Source organism: Gymnoscopelus microlampas (genome assembly GCF_963454915.1).
Source record: "Gymnoscopelus microlampas genome assembly, chromosome: 18".
NCBI classification, from domain to species: Eukaryota; Metazoa; Chordata; class Actinopteri; order Myctophiformes; family Myctophidae; genus Gymnoscopelus; species Gymnoscopelus microlampas.
The window spans coordinates 23,872,073-23,895,887 of NC_139955.1; the positions used below are offsets into that span (position 1 = coordinate 23,872,073).

General features: G+C 40.7%; 1 protein-coding gene across 1 annotated transcript in view; it reads left to right on the forward strand.

Moving 5' to 3' along the window:
- The first annotated feature begins 6,012 nt into the window (after window positions 1-6,012).
- The window catches only part of slc16a2 (solute carrier family 16 member 2), a 28,641-nt gene continuing 10,838 nt past the window's right edge, over window positions 6,013-23,815 (forward strand). The window contains exons 1-4 of the mRNA XM_084041218.1: window positions 6,013-6,998; window positions 19,307-19,451; window positions 20,058-20,556; window positions 23,100-23,243. Of these exons, the coding sequence (XP_083897344.1) occupies window positions 6,530-6,998; window positions 19,307-19,451; window positions 20,058-20,556; window positions 23,100-23,243 (1,257 nt within the window). The 5' untranslated portion in view covers window positions 6,013-6,529. The remainder of the gene's footprint in view (window positions 6,999-19,306; window positions 19,452-20,057; window positions 20,557-23,099; window positions 23,244-23,815) is intronic.

Here is a 23,815-nt window from a genome sequence, read left to right on the forward strand (position 1 = left end):
TAAGGTGAAATCAACCAGGCTGAGTTAACAGAAAGTGACTAAAACGTTAGTGGGTCATTTAATGATCCTTTCTGTGATATAGGCCACAGCTTTCTTTACACAGTTTTAGTGTATGTTCCTCTCATGATGTTCCTTATTAGTTTTTACTAATGGAAATGCAAATTCTGTTATCGTGCGAAAGCTTTCGTTGAAATTAGCCGATTGACAAGCTCACAACCCAATCACAGCGTGACGTGTTGTGAGCTTGTCGATCTACTATTTTCTGCAAAAGCCTTCCCCACAATACAGATGCTGGGATTTAAGTGGTTAAACACAAAACTGTGTAAAACAAAACAACAATCCAAACACTGAAACATCCAGAGAGTAAAACATAGGTAAGATCAAATAAAATCAGGCAGTAAACCAATCAAAAGAACAAAATTAAGTATGCAACATTGTTAGATAAAGAATTCATGATTCTGATCATGTGGCGGTGATGATGCATCTGACCTCTGTCCCTGAATGGAATAGACATACACTCATAGACATTGGTGTTTTGTGATGACAATGCTATTTGTGGTGAATCAGTGTGCTATGAGCCTGAGAGCATTAAGTGAATGGTCCGGCCTTATTTAAACTATAACAGTGGAGTCGATACATTGTCACATGCTATTTGTATTAGTGAGTTCATACTTTTGTGTATGATAAGAGGATATTAAAACACACACACACACACACACACACACACACACACACACACACACACACACACACACACACACACACACACACACACACACACACACACACACACACACACACACACACACACACACACACACACACACACACACACACACACTCATGACTCACAGAATGTTCTCTCATCATTGTGTCTTTGAGTTAAAGTACGGGGAACAGTTAAAACGTTCAGTCTGTCATAAAACTTACTAGCCTATCTGCAAGTGACGATTACATACATACTTGTTCACGATGATAGGTATGCAATGAGGTAGTTGTTTAATCACACATACACATATTTGTCTCAAATTTGTTCTCTGATATTTTTTCTGTACTGTAATTGTCATTATGTATTTCTTTCTTGCCTTTTTCAAGGATAGTTTCAGTTGTACCTTTATTGTGAAAATCCCAATCAAAAGAATATAAAAGAAATACCTGCCATGTTAATCATTGATGAATGGCTTTCTAGACACACATACCGTACTCTCAGGTGAAACCATGCAAGGGACAGGAGACAGATCATACCTGAGCCCAGATTACTATCATTGTTTTGTCTCCAATGGTTTTCCAGCGTGATCTGATCTCATATGCAGGTGAATAAAGGAAAATGAATCGACTTTTTTGTCATAAAATAGGTCATGGACAACAAAAACATGATGAAACATTTAGCAGCTCTCCATCCACTTTTGTAATAGTTATGGAGCATTCTGTTGAGTTCTGAAACAAACTGTGGTTTCAATTAAGGGCCCAATTAGAGAGAGAGAGAGAGAGAGAGAGAGAGAGAGAGAGAGAGAGAGAGAGAGAGAGAGAGAGAGAGAAAAAGTACCATAAACATGAGTCATAGCAGATGCCAGCCCACGGCAAACCTCCACTCCCAGCATCATGGCTTGTTAGAGCATGCTGCTGGACATGATTCAGATTATGTGCAGATCCTAGTGCATATTGGCACTCCGAGAGCACCAGTTGAGAAGAGTTGACATTAACATGCTCTGCCCCACCACCAATCTGTCAGGGTAGGTTTAAATTGGGTGTAAATTTACAGTCCTTTAATTCTTAACCTGATCAAACAAAATGGTAAAAAAAATATATTATTGAACATGTTGTCCATCTGCATGTGAACCAAATAAGTTAAAACCAAATATGTTAATGCGTCATGTTATATCTCAACGAGATCTCATGACCTCTTTGTTAAGGTTTATTTGGGGTATCTGCCTGATGACGGCCTGATGAATCAAGCCTCTCCATCTACCATTTAACATAGCTTTCTGCACACACACACACACACACACACACACACACACACACACACACACACACACACACACACACACACACACACACACACACACACACACACACACACACACACACACACACACACACACACACACACACACACACACACACACACACACACACACACACACACACACACACAATATACAGACACTCGCACCCACACATTGAACTGCACTCAAGGTATTTGTGTTTGTCATGTCTTATGTTTGATTATTATGTTTAACTTGATTATTTTTGTTTAACTACTTGTTTATTATTTTTAGGTGAGAACCTTTATAAGCCCTTAATGGGTTTCCTTTTCTCACCTGCACTTATTTCTGTGTTGTTTTAATGATGTTACTTTTGTTCTGTTTTTATTGTGCGAATAAATAAATCAAATCAAATAAATCAAATATCTATTTTTATTTCAGAAAGAGACATAAAAGCAGGAGAGATGGGGGGGGGCATGCGGAAAGAAGTCATGGGTCATCGGATTCGAACCCAAGCCAGCTGTAGGAAGGACTATAGCCTTATGTGGTATTCACGCTTACTCTGAGCAGTGGGCGACTGTCTGTGTGTGGGCCCCCGGACATTGACCATATAAATTATGGAATTGCTCCACCTCCTTCCCTCGCCTTCCCACACCTCTCTGAGGAATTGAAAAATTCCTCTTCCAGCAGGAAGTAGTATTGACTTCACCCCATGACCTCTAACACTCACTTCATTCAACAGGAATCCTGGGGATGCCTTGTAATCAGACTCGTCAGAGTTGCTATTGATATTTTTAGATCTAGCAGCAGCATGGAGACAGAAAGTGAAACATGATCACGTTAATTGTAAACAGACAGAGCAGTGACGACTTGGGTCCATTCCCATGTGTGTCTTGGTCTATTGCAGTGGTTCCCAAACTTTTTCGCTCAAGACCCAAAAAAGAAATTAGACGTTCGCCCGGGGACCCAAACTATTGTGAAAATAGATCTACAAGCCTGCAAAGCATTGCTTCGTGCCACGTTGTGAGCTTATAGATCTGCTTTTTTCACTACTTCTTAAGCTTTTATTTATTTATTAATTATTATATTTTTTCATTTTATTCGTGAATTACTTTTGAAATAATATATATATATATATATATATATTTATTTTAATGTAGGAAACGGAAAAAAGATTTTTACTTGCGACCCATAAATATTGGTCTGCGACCCAAAGATGTTTGGGAAACAGTGGTCTATTTCATCCTCCTCATATTATACAAGTTATATTAGACAACTTTGTGAATATTTTAGTTGATTGTGTGGTACTGCTGTGGAATTTGTGTATAGGCTTAAGATGTACCAAGGGGATTAATAACAACGGTGTGCACATCAGAATCAGAGTCAGTGGCATGTGGCAATTGGCAAGCCTTTTCAACGTTTAATCAAACCACACTCCGATTTGAAAATTAGATTTTAGGTATCTATAATCACAATCACAAGTCAAAATTGTATCCTCAGAATTTCTCACTAGTCATAATGGTAATTAAATATATCAATAATAACATTATTACTAATAGAAATGTAAGTATTTCAAGATATCTTCATCTTAAATTCTCCTATAGTCAATATTCAATTTAAGATACAAAGAGGCTGTTTTAACATTTAAGAGACTGGATATGTATTCCAGATATTTGTAATTCAATTCTTCCTAGTCAAAATTAACATTTCAGATATCCACAATGACGTTCTTCCTATCAACAATTGTCATTTCATTTTTTATTTCATCTTTTCACTTTTTTACAGGTGAAAAGACAGCTAAACAGGACACAAGTGACAAAAAGAGAAAAAATTATAATAATATATACATTTAAAAAATCACACGTATATAAATGTGTGTGTGTGTGTGTGTGTGTGTGTGTGTGTGTGTGTGTGTGTGTGTGTGTGTGTGTGTGTGTGTGTGTGTGTGTGCGTGTGCGTGTGTGTGCGCGCGCGCGTTAAGGAAAGCGGTTTCAACATCGAACCACGCTCCGTCCTATATCTGAACTTATGTGACTTTGTTGAGACCGTTTTTGCAGTTTAGATGTAGCATTTTCCAGTTGACTAATTGAAATGCAGATTTTCACTGACAAGACTACTATTAATGTCTATGTTACATTTGTAGTTTTAATACAGTAAACAACTTTTTATGAATTAAAAATGTATTACATTTTTTCTTAAATACATTGAGAAGATCTATATTTATAGCCTACTGAAGATTATACAGTTTACATAGATGCAATGCAAATCTGCAATTCTATAAGTGTCCTGGAAAATGCTAAACATCTAAACTGGGGGGGATAGTGCCATGCAGTGTCCCTTCGATGTTTGTTCTAATATTCATACACTCAGTTCAATTGTTGAGTTTTGGCCCCACTCAGTGGTGACTATTTGCCAGTGTACACTTCTGAGAAACATGCCATAAGGATGGATATTGTGATCAAGTCTCTCTGTTATCTATCCCTAATGTTCTGCACTGTGGAAAATTGAAGGCAATCACTGGGGGATCGAGTCAGATGAGATCAGCTGATTCTTTGAGATTGATCATTTGTACACCTGACTTTAGAGAAAGTGCCATGCCTGAAACTGCTAAACAAATTTCACATACATGACTGCTTGACTAAAAAACAAAACATTTAAAAACGTTCATTTCATGACTTGACAGTCATCATCATTAGGACTGAAAAGGCAGTATTCTGCAGTTCAAGGGGAAATCACACGTGTATGTATGTATGTATGTATGTATGTATGTATGTGCGTGTGCGTGTGCGTGTGCGTGCGTGTGTGTGTATGTACAGTATATATATATATATATATATGACATGAGGTAGGCCTACTTAAAATAAGTGAATGTAAGTGTGTGCGTGCGTGTGCGTGTGTGTTGCCCACTATACTTGTTCAGCTTCATAGGCTACTTGATTCCTACCGTGGGATGTGTACTTGTGCGCGGTATATCAATCTCTCGCGGGAGTTTACGCTGAACCGACTGACATGCGACCTGTCATGCAGGCTATGCACGCTTGCATAAATGTTCTCCATGTTAGATGTACAGCTGCGGTGGGCAATTACCTAATAATGCATGCGTTTTAGAGGAAGAGAGATGATGATCAACGGAAGACAACGCCCATATACGCAGGCTATCCATCGGACCGAGTTTAAGGAGGATCTGTAAAGTTTCAGTCCAGTCTGACTCACTCTGGACTATTGACTTGTTGAGGAGGGGGAGGCGGGGAGCAATCTTGAGTCAGCAAATATGCAAACATGACTGGTCCGCCAGAAGACTGTCTGGAAGAAGAAACGCTGAGAACGTCACTCGTGTTTCTCCGGCGTAAATCCGATATTGTACGAAGGTTGTAATCAGTGTTGCCAGAGTTTGTGAGAGAACTAAGCAACGAGGTCTAGGAAAACAAGCCCAAAAGAAGCGACTAATCGGCCACAGGCCACAGCCACATGACTCGAGCACTTTAAAGATATATGCATTGGCTATTTGAAAATAGCAGATCTACAATGTGAGCTTGTAGATCTGCTATTTAAAAAATAATAATAATATAATATATATATATATATATATATATATATATATATATATATATATATATATATATATATATATATATAAAATGTGTAATGTTTTGAAACATTCTAACACAAATAGGCTACATATTACTTTGAGGGTCCATGACATGAAAATATTTGAGAACCACTGGTTTAAATAATAATTACAGATTTGGAAGCAAGCCCAAATAAGCAACTACACTTTAGAAACAAGCCCCAAAAAACCGCAACCCGCAACTACAGAAAAACAAGCCCAAAGTCGCTTATAATAAGCGGACATGGCAACACTAGTTGTAATCCGTCCCACAGCTGTATTGAGCGCTGCTATTGGCTCCGTCGGTCGGTCGGGGGGCGGCTCGGGGGGCGGCTCGGGGGGCGGGGCTCAACCTATTGAATGAAGGCCGTATGTTGTTGATACTTGAAGTGAACGACACCATCTCAGTCCCGGACATAGACATACACGGGCCTACTGTAACTGTACCTTATTTCATGCTTCTTATCCCGTACAAACACAACATAGGAACGACTGGGAGAGGAGGAGCACCTGACCGGGACATGTTTGGACTACCGCACAGTGACATTGGACGCTTTCACAGGTTGACGGTCCACATTTAACACAGGAGAAGAACAGGAAAGTATAACTACATGCGGACGACGTTATGATAAATAGGCTGCCGCTTACTTTGTTTTTTAGACCGTTCTAAAGTGCCACCATGACTTGCACGTTGGGCTCTTGATGAAGTTGAGCAGACTTTATTGTGATTGTGGACAGTGACTGTGTGGTGGGAGTGGGAGGGGGAACCTGCATGCTGTGCAGCAAAACATATTTTAACTGACATTTCCTAAAAAAAAAAAAAACACATTGGAGTCTGTCAGGTTGCAGCGTTGGTTTATCTATATTATCTGATGCACGAGGAGCGCCCAGAGCCAACAGTAATAATCTATCTACAGGAGCACAGACAGACAGCATGGTGGGGGTGAACGGGCTAGACGACGGTCCAGAGGACCAGGCTCCTCGGGCGGAGCAGACAGCCGATGCGGGGATGGAGGAGCACAAAGGCAGCGGTGCACCACCGGCTTTGGGTTCTCCTCTGGAGGATCCTCCAGACGAGAACCCAAAGCAGGTTGTGTCAGATAAAGGCGACGGCGAATGCAAGATCTCCCACGAGGACAGCACCGTGCAGCTGATAGATGATGCGGAGTGTAAGCCATCCCTGACCCCCCCGGGGTCCGACTCTCCTCCGATGATGGGGGGCCCTGGGGGCACGGGGTTCGTCCCGCCCGACGGGGGGTTCGGCTGGCTGGTGGTATTCGCCGCGACTTGGTGCAATGGCTCGATCTTCGGGATCCAGAACTCTTTCGGCATCCTCCATATGATGCTGGCCAAGGAGCATGCGGACCCCCTGGACGACTCAAAGACCTCTCAGTTCAAAGTGGGTGAGTATACCCACAGGTCATCTGAACAACAATCATTAATTCTTAGTGTTATAGGGCAGTGTTTCTCAAACTTTAGAATGTCAAGGTCTCCCCTTAACTCTGACAGTGTACACATTTAGGGTCAATTTGGTTCCATTTGTACACTGTCAGAGTTACAGACTTGTGGGGGTCAGTTTAGACCCCCCTAAAGGAACCCACAGAGTCCCTGGAATCCACATTGTTAGTAGATACCATTCAGGCCTGCCTACTACATCATAGATTGTAAATGATCAACAGGTACTCATGTGACTTTGGAACAAGTATCCTAGGTTAAACTACTTGCTATATTCATTAACACCATCTGTTGTTGCAAATCAGTATAGTTGTCACCAAAAGCCCCTGTCACCAAAAATATCTTCGTAAACATTGGCCATTTGATGCCCCCTTGAGCCAGTTCTAGGCTGACGTCCAATTTCCAAAGAAGTGTGTATAATCTAAATTGATCTATTCCAAATAAGTTGAAGAAAAAAGTTTTGCTTCCCAAGTTATGTGAATAAACATATTTGGGGCTTTAGTCCAACTACAATATACTACAACATTGAAGTCAAATATTTTTTCCACTGTTAATTCGTTTTCCCTTGAAGAACTGAAGATTTCTTTGATTAATTATCACATCTGTTCGTCCTCCATAGAGAAAAACATTGGTGATTCATTATGGTTCAAAACATTTGTGTTTCTAGCCATATGAATTAAAAAAAAAAAGTGAAATACTTTTATATAGGTCATATTTGGTAGGCCCTATCTATTCCAACAATGCAATAGCTGGGTCTGCCTAATGAAACCTTATGGCATTTATTTATACTCCTTAAATATATCAATTAGAAATGGCTAAGGATTGTTATTGGGCTCCTGCCTACATGCATCTTGAAATACGACGTTGCCTTCCATGCCAAAACTGTGTTACAGTACAGTGAATAAATACTTGAATAGGGCTTTTTGGCTTACACTGTATCATATATTGCTCATGCCTTGCGCAGTTGCTTATCAAAATTAAAATGCAGTGCTATAAGCTGAGCTCTGAATGTTATGGATAATAAACGTAAACATGCCTCGATTTGATCTGTGATTTAATTTCAGTAATTGATTTTCCATGTGCCACATTAAAACTAACATTAAACACATTAAAATGTATGGCAGCCACAGACTGTTGCTTTCCTTACATTAGGCCTACCATGAATACATTACTGCACTTCAGATTGTTCCATTTTGCTCTCAGTCTTCTGAGCCAGTATGCTGTGGATTATAACTCAGGCTTTTACTGCAGTAGCAAATGTTCACATCTGCTTGCTCTTTTTACTTCACTGAGTGCATCAGATGTTGATCAACTGATGTGGTCCTGCTATAATAAAAAGAACAAAGAAATGGAGAGAAAGTGAGAAAAAAATGTGGAAAAATCCACTCTGCGACATGGCTCCTTAATTGCTATTGTCCTATATGTTCTTGGTTTAAATTTGATTAGTGGACTGGAGATAGGTTTAGTGTCTCTTGAGGTAGCCTAATTCTTTGATCGTGCCATTGAGAGACAAGACTTGGTGCCGCCTCATTTACATTAAATGGGGAACAGGAACATAATGACAGTGTCAAAGGTGTTTTTTCAAGAACATAATGTACATTTCCTAATCCAACCTGTTAGTTGTAGCTTAAAAAACCCCTCAAAGTTTATGAAGAAGCTGAAAGAAAACATTATTTATCTGTCCTATTGTAAGCAAAGGTGTAGCTTGGGGGGTTGAGTTATTTTACTCTGACACTTCTATGGGCAATATATCGATTATCGATATATTGATATGGTGATATGAGACTTCTGTCTGGGATGTTTTCTTTTTTCAAAAATAGCTAAATAATACCTGATCTACAACCGAACCTTGTTATATTTTATTCTGTCTAGTGTCTATATCGCCAAGCCCTACTTGAAAATTATAATTAAGTACTAAGTAATCATAAAGCAGACTGCTAACACTCCTTAACAAGGCTGTTGGCCAGATATTTCAAATTCATTGAGGACCTGTGATTTTTACTAAAAGCTTTTTTCTTGTGTTGTAACTCGATTTAGAATTTAGGCATTTAGCAGACGCTCTTATCCAGAGTGACTTAAGTGTGTGACATAAGTGTGAGATTGATCAATATGTGCTTGCTCACATTGGAGGGCTGGGAATATTCATATTTCATCATTAGGTTTTGTGAATCAGAAAGTTTGAGAACCCTATTTAGGTGGGCTGATGGTAGGCTCAATTACACCCATACTTCCTTTACGGACATGTGGGGAACTATTCCTAGGTGAATGTTTATTTTAATCTAGGGAATTGCTTTCCTCTCCCAGAAATCTTATACAATAGTCCCATTTTAAACATGACACTTGTTGCAGTTATATGGTAGACAATGCATTTGCACACTCACCTTTAAGGCATAATTCACACAGTGTTTTACTCTAAGACAGTGGTTCTTAACCTCTTTTGAGCTCTGGACCACACAGCAAATTTCAAACAATCCTCAAGAACCACCCATCCCACCTCCATACAACAATTTTATTTTACAATATAAATATGTATTAATATTTAACATAATGATCTTAAAGACAGATTTATACGCTATTTTCGGTGCATGCATGATACTGCACGCAATGATTTACACACACAGGATATATAAACACGGTGTGTATGCGCGTGTGTGTGTGTGTGTGTGTGTATGTGTATGTGTATGTGTGTGTGTATGTGTATGTGTATGTGTATGTGTATGTGTATGTGTATATATATATATATATATATATATATATATATATATATATATATATATATATATATATATATATATATATATATATATATATATATATATATATATATATATATATATATATATAAAAACATTTTCCCATGGGCCACCTGCAATTATGCCATGGACCACTGGTTGAGAAACGGTGCTCTAAAAGACATGTCTTGTATCTTGTAAGCATCTGATGGCAATTTAGTCTACATCAATTACCTGTCTGCCCTGTTTCTTCCCTAGGCTTTTTCAGGCTTGTTAAAGAGTTTACATCCAGGAGGTCCTTGGATCAAATTCTTGGAAAAGGACAATTACAGCTTTCATACTCTGAAAGGATTAAACTACCGAGCTGAGTCTTGACCCCTTGCCTCTCTCAGCAACAGAACAAAGCAAGCAATGCTGAAAAAACATTTATTATGTGTAATGTCTCCTTCCTTGCTGCCAGTTTTTCAGCCTGATCGAGGGATGTAGTTTATAATAAAATGGTTGCTAGAGGCATTGAGAAATCTAAGTAAATTTGAAGAGTAAATAAAATCTTCAAAGAATATTAAAATAGAATACAATATTCAGGGAGAAAATGGGTAAAAATACAATTCTATTACATCTTTCATATACAAATGTGGTTTAAGAAAGATGTCAGTTTAACCACATTAACCCTAGCCCGGCATATATATTTTGGTCGTTTATAGGCGAAAATGTTCCATAATAGCCTAATATGCTTATACACGTCATACGCTGGTCTTGTGCAGATATACAACCTCAAAATGCATTGCGATGCAATGTGTTGTGATCTTATAGATCCACGATTTCCATTGTATGATGGATTCATGCTAAGTGAAGAGAGGAGAGGAGAGAATTCACAGGATAGGTGCATCTTCGAGAGATTCAAGAGACAATAAGTCAATTTTACTAAAACCATAGGGGCGAGTTGGGGGAATGTCTCTCAGTGCTGCTTATGACTTCTGAGGTTGTTCAACACATTTGCATTGGTTCCTGCTCACCCAACTCTGCTTATTCTACCACACTCTACCTAAAATGCTATTACTCTGGCAAAGATACATTTTTATGTAATTAAACTTAGTCTGCATGTTACTATGAAATCCATTAAAAAAAACTGATATTCAAGATCTGTTCTGCAATGGTCTGTGCTGGTCTGCGTGTCACAACTCGTTGTGAGCTTGTAGATCGGCCATTTTCGAATTGCCAGAATAAGAGGGGTAAGAGGTTAAAGGACCCCTGGGGGTCCCTGGACCCCACATTGAGAACCACTGCTGTAGTAGTTTGTTATGCTGGTCGTGTGCCTCATAAAATGACATCAATGACTGTCACTGAGCTTAGATTTCAGTTTGCACATTCACAGAGGAGGTAGACCCTGTTGATTTACGGGCCACAAGAATACAGTGAGGCTACAGTTTACCACAATAAACTTTGTTGGTGTTTTTCTTATTGAATTAAAGCCCTGAAGAATGGTAGATGAGCTCAAAGAGTACTTTACAGGTATGATAGCTGATGATGGGTATTCTAAAAAACAGTGACTAGATGAAGTCAATTTCAACCCCGACTAGTGGCCAGGGTAAATCAAGTAACTGTTTGAAATGTAACATCTCTGAGTGTTAACTTTAATAATCAGTGCTTTGTGTGCAGAGAAATACCTCCGAGTATTGATCTGTGATTGAACACAGGCATGCCAATGAGTAATGCGGCACAGCAAAGAATTCCCAAAAGTAGTTATGTGAGAGTGGTGGAAGAAAGGGATTGGCAAATTGAATGCTGAATTTCATTTGTCAACTGAAATAGGATGTCCACCAGCAGCATGAGAAAGACAAATGGTATGTGACTAGTTGACTTATAGTTGAGTCACTCATAGCTCACAACTTCTCTGGCTCTGGGCACACAATAGAAAAATGTAGCTTGTGTAAGATATGTGCAGTGCTCAAAAGCTTTCAGATGACACTAGTATCCCAAACACCACACAGCATGTACTTGGTACGCTCCTTTTTTCACTCTACACCACCTTTTCTGTCTTGCTTGCAAAATTATTTGTGCAGGCATCATTTTGATTTCCATATAAAGCACATCTAATACTAATAGTATTTACAATGGCAGACATTTGAGTTGTAAGAGGCATCTTCTTCAGGCATCTGAAGGTCTATTGACTAAAACGTTGCTTAGATAAAGTTTTCCCTATTGTGCAAGTGTAGACGGTGTGCGGGTCACTTCATTTTATTCTCTACGTCTGATCCCTGCCTGCGCACCCGTCTCAGGTGTGCATAAGACTTTCTTGTTTTATGTGTATAGCCTAAATATTTCATGAACATGCTCAAGTTGTGTGTGTGTGTGTGTTTGTGTGTGTGACGTGAGAGACTGGAATGTAATGTTCTTCTAGGGGCAGAGGGCGGGGAAATATATAGGCTAGATGCAAAGTGCTGAGTGAAAAACCACTGTCCACCTTGAGTTTCTACACCTCTACATTTAAATAAGCAGGTACAATCAGACAGATACACGTCTGCACGCACGCTTCGCGCACACACACACACACACACACACACACGCACACACGCGCATACTAGGACTATTCACCTTCAGATCTCACTTAGGTTCAGCTGTCACATGATACAGAGCAGTTTAATTTGTCCATGTACTAAAGCATGTAATGTAATATAAACTGCATTGGAGAGGCTTATCAGCATTTTATTAGCAACTTGACTGTCACAACCACCAAAACAATGTAATTTTTTGTTACATCCGGCGTTCACAATGAGAGAAACCTGAGAAATTATATTTTACCAATTTATATTATATCGAATTAGAATGTGTTCTGATAATCAACACTGTAAGAGTGTGCACTGTCCAAAATGTGATAATAAATGTAGGCGATTCAGTTGCACATACAGTACACAAATGCATTAAACTCAACCAAAAGAATGCATTTGACTAATCATTTTACTTACACATTGAGACATGGGAAGTGAAAGAATGTCTATGGGGTTATTGTTCAGGTGGAGTGACTGACAGGGGTGAGCAGGTAATGGCCACCGGCCAGGCTGACCATATATGGAAAATGAGAGGAGGCAGAGGCAGAGAGCTCGAGTTAACCCCGGTGGGGTATATTTACTGAAGGTAGTTGTGTGTGCTGTACAAAGGTAAACAGAAACAGATACAATAGTTGGTATTAATAATTATATCCAATAATTAGCAATTCAATTCATCCTCAATATTACAATAAGAAATCATAATCAATAGCCGATCTACAATAATCAATATTCATAATGAAATCATTCATATGGTCAAATCATTCATGGTGAAATCATTCATAATCATCAATTCATATTGTAATGAATGGATCAAATAAGATAGGCTAAATATATAATAAACAGTTTAAGCAGGATAACTATTCATGATATAATCAATAAACCAAGGGAATAAACACAACTTAAATGCACTGCTTATGATTTCAGATATAGATAAATAGGTGTGAATTGCTCATCAACATTCAACAGTTCAAATATAATGTCCATATATGCAGTGGCAGTCCAGTCCAGACTAATGTGGTACATTGTCTCTTAATGCTCTTGTTAGCCCATGCTGGGAGAGCAAACATATTGATGGCCTACTCATCTCCAAAGGCATTATTATCAAAGGACTCACGTTTGTTCCGTAGACGCACACATGGATGGTTTGGAGTGAATTGGTGAAATGGTGGAGATCAGGAGGTTTCCAGGGTGAATTGGTGAAGCTCAGGAGGTTTTCAGGGTGAATTGTTTGGGAGGAGACAGGCAGCCATGGTTTGGCTTGGTGATCTGGCCATGAGGAGGAAGTGAGTGCCTACCTAAGTAACCTGTGCGTGGCCAGTCCACAACCTGCCATTCAATCAGGCTTGATTGGGTGTCAGTGACTCTCCATGAGCCTTTTAACAGGAAGCATTACATGATTTGCTGTTGACACTGAAGAAGGCACTTTGTGTTGAAATGTTTGCACCTTATAATTAAAGCATTGAAGGGAATATAGTACTCCAGTTTTGTCTTTGGGCTCTGTGCTCAAGAAGTGGCCAATTATTAAATTGTTTGTTTATATTCTCATCATTCAAACACTGAAGGAATGAAAGCCTCATCTTTTCATTTGCTCTATGAGTACTCAAATTATAGTCAATGCCTTTCAAACTAAACAGCTTAAAAACAAAAATATATTGAACAAAATACACAACACAGAATACAGTAATTATAATAAAATTGTTGGAATGTTGTGTTTGATGGATGCAGTCAAAAACATCAAAATGTATTCTCTGCACATCAATGCTTGTCTAATTAGTCTAATGGGAGAAGATGTACCATTTCCAGATGAGCTTGTAAGTGCAAGCCAAGTACAGTAGCTGCACATGGCAGAGTTAAACACAGGCATGGTGAATGATTTCAAAGCCCTAGCGATGTATGCTTCTTGTTTTTCTCTCTGTAACTGTGTTAAATGGTGCATTTAAAAATGGTGAATGGTGCATTTATATAGCGCCTTTATCCAAGGCACTTTACAATGATTGTGCATTACATTCACCCATTCACACACACATTCATACACCGACGGCAGAGGAAACCATGCAAGGGGTTCAGCGTCTTCATTCAGCTGTTAAGTGTGTTTTTCAGCTGTTATTACCCATATGTGATAATGGCAATCATTACATGGTGATTGTTGAGACAGCCTGATTGAGACAATCTCTGAAGGGAGGCAGAGGCAGGTTTAATTTTGCGCAGAGAAGCAGACCGCTCAACGACTTCACAACTTTTCACACAAACATATCTACACACCAATACATAGTACATATTTATACAAGTAGACATTCCACAATGTCCATACTGTATATGTGCAGGCAGGCGCTGCATGTACCAAGCAGACCAGAAACTCCCTTTTTGAAAGCTAGCTGGTGAGAGATTGATGGTGCTCTCACTGGCATAAGATGTTCCTTCAATATACAGTCAAGTCTTGTTGGGAGAATTTTCTCTTCTGACCAAAGTCTGTCTGTCTGTCTATCTCTCTCTCTCTTGCTGTCAGAATGCCTCTGTCTGTCTGTCTGTCTCTCTGTCTGTGTCTCTCTCTGTCTCTTTCACTCCCTTGCTGTCAGAATGCCTCTCTCACCAGCCTTACATCCCAGAAAGAAAGCAAAGCTCGTTGCCCCCCCCCCCACCCCCCGCCACACACATCTCTTTGCTGTTTTTTTGCTGTCTGTTTCCCCAACACTCTTTGTCTTTTGTTCTGAAGTGTTGAGACCTAATCCTCTGTAATGAGTGCACTAAAATGCTTGGCTTGAGCGAGGAAGAAAGAGGCAAAAGACAGAGAGAAGTGGAGCGGAGGATGGAGGAATGAGACACATGGCTGTTTGTCCCCCTTCGGTTGGACCACAGATGTGTGTTCTATTCACATGCTTTTTTCCAACCCATGAAGCAAGCTAATAATATTAATACAGTACCCATGGAGCAGTGTCTTGCTTAGGGATACTTAAGCATATAGAATAAATGAGCATGCCGAGGGTTGAATTGGCGACCTTTTGATGGCCTCTCTACCCACTCAGCTACGGCTGCTAGTTGCAGTGGGCAATGCGCAAAATTGCTCATATCTTAAATATATTCTGTCACCGCTTGTGATTCATCTGTCCTTAGGCAATAGTGCTTTTACTACTTTAGCATTACCAAGGCTTCTACTGTAGAAGTGCAGACATTGATTAGTGTTGGCTCTAGTTGTAGAATTCCTCAGAAAAAACAAAGGGCTCTCCTGGAAGCTTGGCCCAGGGACAGAGAGATGTGGAGGTCAGAAGGGCCAAGGGACTCTGGCGTGAATGAAAGCCTCAGGCTGAGAGTGTCAAGGGTTCCAGGACCTCCACAATGTGCTGCCTGTCCCCTTTTGCTTCCCTACAGATGGTTCCACATTTCTGCCCATGCAGAATGTTTTCTCCCTCCATCTCATTCTCTACACTCCACAGACAATGAGGGTCTCAAAAGAAGTAGTGTTGAAACTTTGCCAGTTCAGACTTCACTATTCGAAATGGGTTAGCTCTGTACATTTGTTGCACTGGCCTATGTACTCTACTTGTGACTTGTTTAATCTTTATACAGTACATGTTGTAAATAAAACCTTTGCTGTTTGTCCCTTGTGCAAAATTAGGGTTTTGTTTGTAGTGGCCTGTCACTAGACAGTGAATATGTGACTCGCAGATATATTTTTAATGTCACTCTAGATTAGCCATGAGCTAAAGGCTTGACCCATAAGTTGTTGATTGATACAGGCATGTAGGGCAGCATGTAGGGCAGAAAGAACTGAAGCCCATGTGATTTACAGTGCAGAACTCTCCAGCTATTTGTTTACATGCGGAAACATGATACGTTAACACTCACCCAACAGAGAGAATGTTACAGCACCTAAATGTCCCACAGCGTTACAGTACATGACATACTGTATATTGATTTGTTGAACAAAATGTATTTGTGGTATATTTTACTATTTGGTGTAAAAAACTAAACAAAAAAAATATGTTTTTTGCCAGCGTCTTTTATGGTTCTGTTTTGTTTACAGCAAGACAAGAATAGATTAAATGATTATTATAATGCTAAGATACATATTATCTACAAATTGGGTTTGATGCAATTAAAATGAATGGTGCAACACAAACTTGCTATCTATTTCTCTTAGCTCTTAAAATAGTTAAGTTAAATGTGTAACATTTCTGCTTCTTCTGCAAGAGGTCTCCATTCTGTTAAGGACTTTTTCTATGAAATAAAAAAAATGTTATTACGTCATTTCATGGTTACAACCACTGTAAGGAAGGGAAGTCCCCACACCACTGTGTCTTAGCTCCCAGTACAAGCTAAATACATTTTTATTGGGATGTGCCGCGTGCTTCCCTTTGGACTCTATTTGCAACCACTGTAAGACAGACTGGATGAGAACATGTGCTGATCAAATATAAACACGCTCATAAAATCAATACATCTTATTTTGTGGGAACTCAAGATATTTTGTTCCAGGGACCCCCAGAAGCAAAGATTTGAGTTTGAAAAGTTCGCTTTAAAAATATATATATTCAAAGATTTACACACATTTTCACAATAAAAAAAAAAGCAAATCTACAAGCTCATAGCTCATGAGCTTCTATATGCTCATTACTCATTACTTTGGCTATTTTTGAATAGCCAAAGTAAAAAATATGGTTAAAGTGGTTCAAATGATTGTGACGCTATATTAACTAATTTCGCTAGGGACCCCCTGGCACCCCCCCCCCCCCACTTTGAGAACCACTGATGAGAACCAATGATGTAAAGTCCATGTTAGACCACTAGACTACGGTACATAATAGCCAATCTACAAGCTCACAACGCGTTGTGATGCGATTGAGAAGTGTTGTGAGCTTTTAGATCTCTATCTTCAGTGCGACTTGGGCAGCGTTGTACGGCGAATCAGGCTTAGGTCATCATGGCTCCGATCCCTTTGCTGAGACTCAGCCCTTTGTCCTTAACCCATTAAGATCTGAGATCGTTTCTACATATGCCTGGTAAATGAGTAGTTCTCGTGTCAGGACCCCTAAAATGATATGTATTTGGCTGCGGACCCCCCCCCCCCCCCCATCTGAAATGGTTTGTGCAGCTGGGACCCCCAGAAGAGAAGATTTGTGTTAAAAAAAACACTTTCAAGATTTTTCAAAACAATAAAAGAAATTGCAGATGTACAAGCTTGCAGCGCGGCATGAAGTGACACGCTGTGAGCTTGTATATCTGCTATTTTCGAGAACTGCTGTTCACACGGATGCTTTCCCGGTTTTAATGGGTTAAGCAAAACAAACAAAATGGTAGGGGACATCGGCATGGTGTATGAAGTAGATATTTAATGGGAAGATCTCTCCTTTTCTTCTTACATTTGGATAAATAAACCACACGAACAGCTGGAGCCAGTTCCTCCCTCAATCCCTATAGAAAAGGACTTTGTAGTGCCGGACCTGTTGTTTTTGTACAGTTCACTATGTACCAGAACATCTATAGCATAGATTAATTACAGTACAACCTGTTTCTTCTGCTCGCACAACGAGGGGAACAATCATTGATGATGTTTGCATTCTGCTGTGCTCAGGGGTGGGATGGGGTGAGAGGGGGGGGGGGGGGGGGGCACAGGTGTTTGTGATGCGCTAACTCGACTGCCAAAAGCTCCATTAAGTCCCACTCACACACATCACAAACAGACCTTGATTTTGTGAGTGTTTGTGTGTGTACATAATTGTGTTTATGTCATTGTGTGTCAGACAGACACACACACGTGTGTGTGCGCGCGCGCACACACACACACACACACACACACACACACACACACACACACGCACACACACACACACACACACACACACACACACACACACACACACACACACACACACACACACACACACACACACACACACACACACACACACACACAGTTACTCATTCCCTGTGTCTGCATTCTCATCTGTGTGTGAGAGAGTTTGAGAGAGCGAGCAAGTGTGAAATCGAGGTGACCGTGCTTTTACGTGTACGTACATGCATGAATGCATGCATTTGTGCGTGCATGCACACGTGCACGTGTGCGCGCGCTCCTGTGCATCTTGTCTATCCGGCTGTCTGCCAGACGCTACCTGGCTTTGGTCTTTATTTCATCGACCGTTTGGGATGGGATGACCCTGGGTCCAGACACCAAGGCAGACATTAAAGCTACCTTTGGTCTCTGGGGAACTAGATCCAGATATGAGTTTGTTTACACCCCAGGGTACAGGTTGTCCCAGCAACATGACTTATCCAAACTCATTTTCTTTGTAATTGTGGTGGATATTACCGTACTCTTCTTTGTTATTACTCTACAGACCAGAATTGTCCAGTTAACCTCACATTTATTTTGTCTTCTAATTTATTTTCTTCCTTTTTTTTCTCCTTACATGTTTTTGAAGTTCCAAAAAGTTTTAAATTATTTTTGTCTGGCACCTTTTGATTTTTTCATTGTCTTTCTTTCTATTTAAATCATGTGCCTTGTGTAAGTTTCTTTGATAACCCTGTACTGGTGAAAGCCACTGGCTGGAACCGGTGATTTACGATAAAGTTGGAATGAAGTGCTGCAAGTTTTGCTGGAATTTGTTTTTTTGATGTTGCACCAGAACCCCTTAATCAACTTTTGGTTCTTAATCACCTCAATAAATCCTATAGACTACATCTGACTAAATTGTCAGTATTTAGCAGTTTCCATAATATATAATAGTTTAATAGGCTTAAAACTTTTGCAGCTGCATGTGTTGGGGGCATTGAGTTTAAATGGGTATACCAACAACACTAAATATACTGTATGTAACAGATGGTGTCAGTTATGCAGGGCAGGGTAAGGTTTCCATTTCTGACTTTGTTGAATTGTGTTTAGTATTTGTCCTTATGTTTTTCTTAATTATTTCTTCTCTTCTTTCTTCTCATCACCATCACCATCACCACCATCCTCTCCTCTCCTCTCCTCTCCTCCAGCTTGGGTGGGAGCCCTGGCCATGGGGATGATATTTTTCTGCTCACCAGTGGTCAGCATGTTCACAGACCACTTTGGCTGTAGAAAGACAGCTGTCAGCGGGGCTACCTTGGCCTTCATAGGGCTGCTCAGTACAGCCTTTGCAACGTAAGAGAATGTTTAACAACATTTAACAGCAAATGTATCATATCATTGCTGTCAGGCAGAAAACGTGTATCTCCATATTTCATCTTTTTATGTTTTTCTTTTTTCATAAATGCATTTCTTATTTTATACTTAAATGAAGTGTCACAAAATGGGGGACGCCAGGTTAAAAGTCTGGGGGTTTCATAAACATTGAACTGAAAGGTATTAACAAGAGCTTGTGACTTCACTAAATAACTACATTGGATCCATTGGAAGGTTATTTTCCCATTTTGTAAAAAGTAATAGTTTTGGACATACAATGTTTCTGCCCGACAGTGATGATATACTGTATATGTACAGTATCTTGTGATTAGAACACGTTTACTCAAACGAAGTAAACGTTAGATAGATATAATCTATTCTGCATCTCTATACTCACTTACCCACCGCAACAATGCTGTAGAAAAGAACAAAGCACATTTTCCTGATTGTTTTACAAAATGAAGATATATGTTATCCTGTACACTGTGTTAATTTCATGCTCCTTTTCCTCATCAACATTCCTCCTCTCTTTCTTCCTGATCCTCATATCAACTTCTTCCTTTCCTCTTTCCCTTTGTTTCTCAGGTCCCTGAGCCTTCGCTATTTTACCTACGGAATACTATTTGGCTGTGGCTCCTCCTTCGCCTTCCAGCCCTCGCTGGTCATCCTGGGCCACTACTTTCGCCGGCGGCTGGGCCTGGCCAATGGGGTGGTGACGGCCGGTGCCAGCGTCTTCTCCATGGGCATCCCTGTTCTCCTCAAAACGGTGGTGGAACCTCTCGGCCTCCGGACCACCTTCCAGATCCTCAGTCTCTTCATGCTCGTCCAGGCCCTGCTGGCGTTAACGTTCAAACCTCTGCTCCCTGCCGGAGGAGGGATGGGACCCCCAGGCATGGGTCCGGGCCCTGCGGACACTGAAACTCAGTCAGGGGCCACTGGTCAGGGCGTTAGTCGTCGGAGCAAGGCCCTGGCTCGGGTCAGGAGGTACTTCAACCTGCGAGTGTTTCACATCGTCACTTACAGATTGTGGGCGTTTGGAGTCGCCACAGCTGTGCTCGGCTACTTTGTGCCCTATATCCATCTAGTAAGAGCCAGTATTCATGTTAAATGTGTGGTGTGACATTGAATGAAATGGTACTGTACGTTGAATCATGATGAAACTATTTATTGTTTTAGCTTGTTTGGTAGAAATCGAGTTGCAGACATTATGTTTCCTTTTCAGTCAGAATAAGCTTTTTTATATCCTGCTCTCCTGTATGAGCTGAATGTGCACCTGTTGTCTGATGTGGCACATATACCAACCATGACAGCGTGACTGGTCCATGTATTGTTTTCTCTGTGTGTGTGTGTGTGTGTGTGTGTGTGTGTGTGTGTGTGTGTGTGTGTGTGTGTGTGTGTGTGTGTGTGTGTGTGTGTGTGTGTGTGTGTGTGTGTGTGTGTGTGTGTGTGTTATCATAGCAAAATGTGGTTCTGGAGATGCCTATTGTGGCACATACCACCACAGAAGTGGTTTTCAGTACGTTACCAGGTCTTTATGTGTCTGTCTGTCTATCTGTGGACAGAGCTTGTCAACGTGATAGCATCACACTTGACATGTGTGTAGTTGAGATCTCACTGGAGGCTGAGTTTGAAGATGGGTGTGGTCTGAGCAGGCGTGCTGGAAGTAGGCAAGGGGCCATTGGTCCCCCCAACTTAACGCAGGTGGTGGGATCACTGTATCCCAGTGTCAGTCAATCATTCCAATGTGGATTTGGGACTTCATGTGGCCAGACGTCATAGATGACATCAAGTCATCTATGACACATCTATGACGTATGATATGACTCCAAATTTGGGCAAGGTTTGAGCCCATTCAGAGCCCATTAACTTCCATTATAAAATTAAAGTTCAATATTTAAAATAAATAAATAGTGGAGGTGGCAGTGTGCACAAGAAAGTTGGCGCTGATCCGTCCAGCAGTTTGCGAGATTAGGCCCAGACACGTGGACATACAAACAAACAGACAGACAGACAGACAGACATACTCTTCTAGATGGCTCGCATCTGAGGAGCCAAACTGTTAAAATAGGGTCATTTCCAGTAGAATGGGAGATCAAAAGATGGGAGTCTGGGTGAAAGAAATAAAAAGGACGGAGGGGTCAAGAGAGAAGCGGGTCAGAGAGAGACGTATGTCGAGACCTTTGCTAATGCGCCATGGGTTTGCTGACATTCATTTAATGTGGGAGACATGCAGAGGGCAGTGGAATGCTAGATGGCAGGGAAAATGAGCCGGTGAAGACGACTTTTCATGCACATATAAAATAATGGGGTTTTGCAAGCTCTACTGCCGTGAATGCCAATCACTGAGTATAGCTGTAACTGTGGAGCTCAGTGCACTTTTTGCCAATAACAGCATGATCAACTGCAGTCAAACAGTCAATCATATCCCATAACGATCAGCATCCCAAATTTAGGTTCAGGTGCAGAGGCTGCAAAAGGAACAATCTCCACTCTGCTAATTTTGGTGTTATGGAAGGGGAGATGGAAAGGGAGAGTTATTGACCGAATGAAGGAGAAGGATGGAATACAAAATGCAGCGTAAAACTATGGATTTGGGTCTCTCTCTCCATCCAGATGTCGGATGTTTCTTCTCTGGCCTCCTCCTGTCAGGCCTGTTGTTTTAGGCCCAGGCCCAGATGTAAACAACACCCCGGCCTTTGTATTGGCTCAACCACTTCAGGAAACCTCTCCTGTATGGCCTCTCTGTGTTCCTAAACATGCCTATCCTATGGCCCTTGATGTCAGACCCTGGCATGTAGCGGCCTTCAAAGCTGTGCAAATAGTTCACACGGACCAGCATTTTGTGGTCAGGAAAAGCTTCAGAGGGTGGTTTCATGTTTTGGATCTAATTCAGGTGTTGGGCGGAGGGGAGTGAGAATGTGTGATCTATAGCCTATGTATTGGGTCTTCCTGTCCCGCTGTTATAGTATAATATAGTATAAAGACTCTTTTTTTCCAGTTGAAAATACTTAGTTGGGGGTGTGTCGTATAGCTCAGCCAGTTAGTGCACAGGCTCTGTGCTCCTTGTTAGCCACAAGGACCAGAGTTAGAATCCGACTCCCGATCTTGTCTCACAAGTCTCATCTCTCTGCCCTTGGTTTTCTGTATGTCTGCACTCTCCTACAGTATCTGTGTAATAATGCCGGAAAAAAATTAACATACTTGAGAGTTTAAATTATCCAAAAAATGGGGTCGTGCGACTCGTGCCCCAGTTTGTGGCTGTGGAATTAGTGAAATTCTTTGCACTTTCTCAAAGCGCGCTCACACACACACACACACACACACACACACACACACACACACACACACACACACACACACACACACACACACACACACACACACACACACACACACACACACACACACACCGTTCACAGTTCATTGATTCATTGAGAGTAAAATATTGGAACAACGTGCAGGAGCTCATGTGTTATTTGCACGTTTTTTTTTTACACAATTTGACAGCTGATCCTTACAGTATATTAGTTCCAGCTTTGAGTGAGTTTCTCTATGCACAGCCACAGCAACGTCCACACAGCACCCAAGGTCCATTCAGCTGTTTTTCTCTCTGTGTCTGTTTTTCAGATCAACTTTGTCAAGGAACAGTTTAAAGAGACTCAGAAGGAATGGGTGCTGCTGGTGTGTATAGGTGCGTCATCAGGTGTGGGCCGACTCACCTTTGGCAAGATTGGGGACCTAATCCCAGGGCTAAACAAGATCTACATGCAGGTGAGGGAAGACCTGAATCCACATGTCTTAACTCTTTAGGATACTTTTTTACGATCTAAAGTATTCTAGACGGGTAGACATGAGTTACATAGTTACAGTAGTCAAATCCTCAGTGTCTGGGCCCATTTTTATACTCTTTTCAGCAGTTAAATTAACACTGATCATTTTCTGTGTGCCTTCAGGTAGGCAAACTTCTACATATACTATATACAGAAGTTTGCACAGTCTACAAATTATAAATAAGCTATATTATAGCTTATTTATCATTTGTAGACTGTGTGTTGTAAGCCTTTGAATTGAGTACCTGGGTTCAAGTAGCTCCTGTAAATGTGATTATCCCGGTGCTGGCTTTGCTGGAGTTGTACATTCAGTGAAAGCATTATAGACGTGGAGGAAAAGACCGTAAGGCCTGATTGTAAAAGAGACTCTGTTTACAATGATGTAACCACAGTCTCTCCCCTGCTGTTTCAATAAAGAAACATACCGGTTGGAAAGAAATCTGTGATGCACAGCCTTGTTTATTGAAGGCTTTGATACTGAAATACAATATAGTTTAACCCACAGTTGTCTAA